Source organism: Austrofundulus limnaeus, unplaced genomic scaffold, assembly GCF_001266775.1.
Source record: "Austrofundulus limnaeus strain Quisiro unplaced genomic scaffold, Austrofundulus_limnaeus-1.0 Scaffold89, whole genome shotgun sequence".
In the NCBI taxonomy this organism is placed as follows: Eukaryota; Metazoa; Chordata; class Actinopteri; order Cyprinodontiformes; family Rivulidae; genus Austrofundulus; species Austrofundulus limnaeus.
The window spans coordinates 407,746-414,827 of NW_013952491.1; the positions used below are offsets into that span (position 1 = coordinate 407,746).

Below are 7,082 nucleotides of genomic sequence, written 5' to 3' on the forward strand. Positions count from 1 at the left end.
TGCAATAAAATAACTTTGTGTGTTTTTGTCACTTTTACAGTGGATTGCATCAACTCTGTTACATCCAGAAGGGAAACGTCACCAAAGTGAAACATAAATCTGTCGATCTGTGTTTGATTACTCTTCCTGGCTTTCTCAAGGACCAGGATGTGACACAAAAATCTGAATTATGAAAATGAAAGTAGTCAAACTAAAATTTTAATAAACCAAAATACAGTTTCAAAGCAAATTAATTCAGATACAAAACTTCAAATTCAGTTTTAAGTCATTAAATTAATTTTCAGTTTAGTAAAATTCATTTTCAAACCAACATATTCAATTTCAAATTCTGCACATTCAGATTCAATGTGAGCAATTCAAATTCATTTCCTGCTGGCACAAGATTTATCCCATATGATGGTGCCATCTGGTTTTTATGATGTTTGCCTTCAGGTCAGTATGGGATCCCTCGACCCTGGTACTTCCCCTTCACCAAGTCCTACTGGTTTGGAGATGACGGGAGGTCCAGTAAAGTCCCTCTGAACCGGAAAGGAAATGCTTCAGGTGAGGATGGACTGCCATCTTTGCATCAAACCAGAGAGCGTTCAGTTTGACTCTAAGMTGTCCGCACCTGTCCACAGCTGTGTGTGTGGAGGAGGAGCCAGCTCACCTGGAGCCAGGAGTCTTCATCGAGAACCTGGTGAAGGTCTACCGTCACGGTAAAAAGCTGGCAGTGGACGGACTGACGCTCGGATTCTACGAGGGACAAATCACGTCTTTCCTGGGTCACAACGGAGCCGGAAAAACCACCACAATGTGAGTCCAGGACCTGAATCTGTCCCTGTCTTCACCTGTACCGGGCTCTAACCTGTCTCATTCCTGCAGGTCCATCCTGACCGGCCTGTTCCCGCCCACCTCTGGCACCGCCTACATCCTGGGTAAAGACATCCGCACAGAGCTGAGCGCCATCAGACAGAGTCTGGGGGTCTGTCCACAGCACAACGTCCTCTTCAGCATGTGAGTCCCCCGTACGCACCCACCTTCCTGCTCCCAGATGGTCATGTGACCTTGTCTGTGTGGCCCCGCCCCCTTGCAGGCTGACCGTAGAGGAGCACATCTGGTTCTACGCTCGGCTGAAGGGTCTGTCGGAGGAACAGGTCAAAGGCGACATCGAGCACATTCTGCAGGACACGGGGCTGCCGCACAAACGCAAGTCCAGGACCAGCACCCTGTCGGGGGGCATGCAGAGGAAGCTGTCCGTGGCTCTGGCCTTCGTCGGGGGCTCAAAGGTGGTGATTCTGGATGAGCCCACCGCCGGCGTGGACCCCTACGCCCGCAGAGGGATCTGGGACATGCTGCTGAAGTACAGACAGGGTGAGTTTCTGGTCCGGGTCGGTCCGACTCYTTGCTTCGTAGTCTCCAGTCAGGTTTATCGTTCCGCTGTGCCGGCAGGTCGGACCATCATCCTGTCCACGCACCACATGGACGAGGCGGACATCCTGGGCGACCGCATCGCCATCATCTCCCACGGGAAGCTGTGCTGCGTGGGCTCGTCTCTGTACCTGAAGAACCAGCTGGGGACGGGCTACTACCTGACCCTGGTGAAGAAGGACCCGGAGCCGTCGCTCAGCTCCTGCAGGAACTCGTCCAGCACCGTGTCCTTCACCAAGAAGGTCTGAGACCCCCCCGGTCCACTCTCACTGTGTCCACAGCGGGCTTATTATAATTAACTAAAACTAAATAATGAAAACTGAAACTGAAAAAGCATTTTAAAATAAATAAAAACTGAATAAAATGAAAAAACAATAACTAACTAAAACTAACTGAAATTATAGATAAAAAAATCCTTAGTTTTAGTGTTTGTCAATTTATCTGGAGCCATGTGGATCTTATTTTATTTATTTACTTATTGTCAAATCAAGTAGTTTGACATTAGCTGTGGTCATCTTACAGCACCTCATGATCTGTAACAACACTTGTTTACAGTCTGCTGCTGCTCAGCATCACCTGCTGAATGATGACAACAAAAGTTGGGAGAAAACAACAACAACAACAACAACGTCCACTTTGTGATTTAAATCTGACAGAGAAAAATCAAACCAAGTGTTTTGTAGTGGAAACAGGTGATAAAACAGGTGGAAAACTTCTGAAGAGAAAAACTGCATGAATCAAAGTCACACAAGATGCTAACTGTGACTATCTGACACGTTAGCTTCTCTCAGCAGCTCCATGAAAAACAAACAACAGGTTGGAGACAAACTGTTGTCATCGTCCTGAAATAATCWCTGAAGCTTTTAGTTGGAAAAATTAASTTACACAATTATTTTAGGAAGGTGTCGCTATAATGAACTGATTTAACTAGTGATTAACTAGTTAAACTTTAACTCACAGGAACATCACAAGCTGGAGGTTACATTGATAAATATGTTTATTCAAACTATAAAAAAACTAATACCATAACTAATAAAAACTAAACTAAAACTAAGCATTAAAAGCTACTAAAATTTAGCAAATCCACTGTAAAAGCTAATTAAAACTAACTGAATTAAAAGAAATAAAACTAAACAAAACTAAACAATGAAAAATCTGAAACTATTCTAACCTTGGTCACYGTCTGCAGTAGTGGTCAGAGTGTTGTTGATGCGCAGCTGTCTTTCAGGACGAGGAGGGCGCCTCGGTCAGCAGCAGCGATGCAGGACTTGGCAGCGAACATGAAAGTGAGGCAGCCACCATCGGTGAGCTCTCTGTTTCTGTGGAGCYTTTGATTCGTTCGCCCTGACGTGGGACTGATCCGTGTCCCCTCCGTGTCTCCGTCCTCAGAGAACGGCCCCGCGGCGTCCATCTGCACCAGCCCCTTCGTCCCGCCGGACGCGACCCTGGTGTCTGCGCTGATCCTGCGCCACGTCCCGGCCGCCCGCCTGGTYGAGGACCTGGGCCACGAGCTGACCTACATCCTGCCGTACAGCGCCGCCAAAGACGGCGCCTTCGTGGAGCTCTTCAAAGACCTGGACGTGAAGCTGCACGACCTCGGCATCTCCAGCTACGGAGTGTCCGACACCACWCTGGAGGAGGTGCCGCACGTTTGGAACCATCATCGGAGAACACTTTTATTCACAGGTCTAATTTATGGAGGAAAACATTTCTGTTTCCTGTTTTGTAGATTTTCCTAAAAGTGGCRGAAGATAACGGCGTCGACACTGAGGTACCCTCAGGTGAGCAGGAAGTGCCCTGTGGCCGTGGACTCCTTCAGAGTAAGAGTCTAAGCTCACGTGTTTTTGTACGTTCAGATGGGACACTTCCTGTTCAGAGGCGGAGGAGGACTCACGCCTTCGGGGGAGGGGACCATCAGAGCTGCCTACGACCCATACCTGAGGACGACAACGACGAGTGCAACGACTCGGAAGGAGACGCTGGTACACACACACACACACACACACACACACACACGAACGAGTCATTGTAAAGGACTTTAAAGGGATCACAGGAGAAGCACTGGATTGGTTTCGTTCCCACCTGAGTGTCAGAGGTTTTCTGTTCTGCTTTAGCACCTTTTTCCTGTGGGGTTCCGCAGGGCTTGATTCTTGGGCCACTTCTGTTTTCTTTGTTACGCTGATGTTTGTCAGCTCTACCTGCTGTTAAAACCTGATAATAGTGCTTGCTCTATCCATTCACTCTCTTGATGACATTAAGGGTTGGATGGCTGCAGATTTTTAAAGTTTTAACGATAAGAAAACAGAAGTTTTTGTGTTTAGCCCTAGTTSTGCTGCTGGCACCCTTCCAGTAAATCTTGGCTCTCCTGAGTTGTTTTTCAAGCAGTCAGTTGTGAATCCAGGAATGATTTTAGATTCTGATTTATTCCCTGTATTTTGTTCTTCTGTGTTTTTGTCTTTCTTATACCTTTAAATTATGTTGTTTGCTGTTTATATTGACTCTATTGCCGTTTGTGTTCAGCACTTGTTTTTAAAGTACCAGTCACATCAAATTTTTGTGATAAATATSAATGCACTTTTGGAAAGATAACATATTGCAAAAGCAATTTCACACCACTAAGACAAACGGTTGTTGAGATGTTTGCATGTGAAGTAACAGGAAGTGATGTCAGAGGGGAATGTAAACAGAACATTGCTATAATTGCTAACAACTCAGACAGCAGGGAATCTTCTAATGTTTCTTTAGATAATTTTAGTCCCTATAAGAGAGAGATGGAGTTTAAATAATATTGTTTTAATAAACAAAGACCAGAGAGTTTTCTTTCTTAAAGAGTTCCCCTTTGATGTCACTTCCTGTTTCACTTTAGCTGAGCTAAATTCAAAGGAAAATATGCCAATTATGTGACAAAATGTGTTAAATCATGTGTTTTATGACAATTTTCCTAAATATGAAGATATTTTCTTTGACCTTTTGTATTTGAATGATAGGCACGTCACAGGTACTTTAAAATGTGCTTTATGAATAAATTTAATGATGATGATGATGATGATATTTGGTCATGTCACCTGTGTTTCCTGTCAGACTGCAAAGAGACGGACTGGATGAACTCCACCCCCGGGAAAGGGTCCTACCAGGTGAATGGGTGGAGCCTAAAGAGGCAGCAGTTTGTGGCGCTGATGTGGAAACGCTTCCTGTACGCTCGACGCTCCAGGAAAGGCTTCTTCGCTCAGGTGGGCTCCGGTTTCTTTTTTTATTTTTGTTGCATCTTTCCTGCGAGCGTTACCTGGACCTCAGAGCTGTTGTTTTTGATTTTCAGATCGTTCTCCCGGCCGTGTTCGTCTGCATCGCTCTCGTCTTCAGCCTCATCGTGCCGCCGTTTGGAAAGTATCCCAGCCTGGAGCTGCAGCCGTGGATGTACGAGGACCAGGTCACCTTTATCAGGTAGGCGTCGGCCCCACAGGTGCACGGATCCGGGCTGTTCTCTGCGTTCTGACTCTGCCTGTCCCCTCAGCGATGACGCACCTGGAGACGCCAACATGCAGAAGTTACTGAACGCTCTGATGGACCCTCCTGGCTTCGGGACTCGCTGCATGGACGGACATTCTATTCCGTAAGAGCTCTTCCCCTCAGAAACCCTRCTCAGCAACACTTCATCTTTGTTTTCATTTATTCTTTTTGACCCCGCCCCCCTCCCCCCATCAGAGAGGCCCCCTGTACGATGGGAGACGAGGACTGGCACACACCCGATGTCCCAGAAAGCGTCCAGCAGCTGTTCAGCTCCAGAAACTGGACCATGGAGAACCCGTCCCCGYACTGTTTCTGCACCACCAACGGCAGGAAGAGGATGCTGCCGGACTGTCCCGAAGGAGCCGGGGGTCTCCCCCCACCTGAGGTCAGACCACCTGGGTTCTGAGTTCACCTGAAGGYTCCGATTGAGTCGTTTTAACCTCTTCAGTCCCAGGGGGGTTTCTTAATGGTTTTTTTAAATTCATTTATTCATTTCATTAAAAAACAAACAAAGCAATACAATTGAAAAAATATGAAATGACATAATATGTATCCTTAAAAATTGTCTGGGAAAGGTTTTAGTTNTTTTATGTAAATCACTGTTTTTATTTTACTGTGAACACAGTAATATAATTGTGGATTTTTCCTGAGAAAATCTTTCATTTATCTGAACTAACAGAAGGTTCAGAACTAAATATAAAACAGAAATGTTAATTAATCATCATAAATGTTTTGCAGTGATTTCTCTTGGAGTCTATCAGAAGAAAGCTGAAAAGAGGTCATCATATCATGTTGTTGAACAACCACAGAATTTTAACCTTGGGCTGGCGCCGGCTGGAAAATCTTTATCTTTCGTTCTCTGACTCATCTCTAAGCCTGAGGGCGGAACCAAAGTTTGTCCGTTTCTTTTATTAAACCTGACGGCTTTGAGCGACACACTCTTCTTCCTGATTCCAACCTAGGAAGACAGCTGGGATTCTCTCTGGAGAAACCTCAGTTTGGCTTTAAGTCTTAGCCCATGAGCTAATTAGGGAAGACTTCACAGCCAGGGACCCGGCACGCCTGTCGGTGGTCTCAACCCGAGGCTTCAAGCCTCTGAGTGTGTTTTTAACTCCCGAGGGGAGATTTTATTTTGGAAGGAGGAAACGGATACAGCTTGAATTTTTCTGGCTTGGACTGAAACAGATGAAAGTTACCTGTAAAAACACCTGTTCGCCAATGACCGGTAAGCGAACCGACATCAGTTCCCTGACTGATCGGAGGCGAGCCAGCTCCTACCCCGAGGGTGCCTTAAGAAGCCATCACCAGGTAAAGCTGATGTGTTCGGAGTGACGTGTCATGTGGAACCTGAGCTTAGAAAAGACGTGCAGTTCCAGTTGACCCACACTTTGATAAAAGTAAAAGTCGTAGTAACAAACTAATCTTACTTTCCTCCTTTCATTGTTCTTTATTTGCCAAAACTTAAGCTAAAAGTGCCAGTAAAATTGTTTGGTTGTTATCAGAACTGACGTTTTACTGTTCTACATAAGTAATCTGAGTTGATATGAATTGAAATTCGGACGTGGATTTTATCTCATTTAACTTTGACGCTTGTTATAGGAATAACAACAATCAAGTGTAACTTATGATCTGTTCAATTTGTGTAAATAAATGATTGCATAATCTTTATGAATCAACTTGAACTCGTCTGAACGTTCACTTATTGTGTCACTTTTCACTTCGCACAGTCAAGATATTAACAAGTAATGAGAAATACCTTGGTAAAAGTTTCCTCAGGACCTTGTGTATGAGAGATGTGGGAGAAGTTTAATTCACCTTAAGCTCACTCCTGCACACACAACAAACAGCTAAACACATAACAAACAGCTAAACACACAACAAACAGCTAAACACACAACAAACAGCTAAACACAAAACAAACAGCTAAACACAAAACAAACAGCTACACATGCAACAAACAGCTAAACACATAACAAACAGCTAAACATACAACAAACAGCTAAACACACAACAAACAGCTGAACACACAACAAACAGCTACACTTATAACAAACAGCTAAACATACAACAAACAGCTAAACACATAACAAACAGCTAAACACATAACAAACAGCTAAACACAGAACAAACAGCTTCAGACACAGAACAAACAGCTTCAGACACAG

The 7,082-nt window shown here is 44.7% G+C and overlaps 1 protein-coding gene across 1 annotated transcript in view; it reads left to right on the top strand.

Annotated features, from left to right (window-relative positions):
* The window catches only part of abca1b (ATP-binding cassette, sub-family A (ABC1), member 1B), a gene marked incomplete at its 3' end in the record, with an annotated part of 35,622 nt that extends 30,320 nt beyond the window's left edge, over positions 1–5,302 (top strand). The window contains 13 exon segments of the mRNA XM_014012163.1: positions 433–543; positions 621–795; positions 865–996; positions 1,076–1,353; positions 1,432–1,652; positions 2,639–2,714; positions 2,800–3,050; positions 3,140–3,191; positions 3,267–3,392; positions 4,492–4,640; positions 4,727–4,851; positions 4,922–5,020; positions 5,113–5,302. Of these exon segments, the coding sequence (XP_013867617.1) occupies positions 433–543; positions 621–795; positions 865–996; positions 1,076–1,353; positions 1,432–1,652; positions 2,639–2,714; positions 2,800–3,050; positions 3,140–3,191; positions 3,267–3,392; positions 4,492–4,640; positions 4,727–4,851; positions 4,922–5,020; positions 5,113–5,302 (1,985 nt within the window).
* Positions 5,303–7,082: the final 1,780 nt, after the last annotated feature.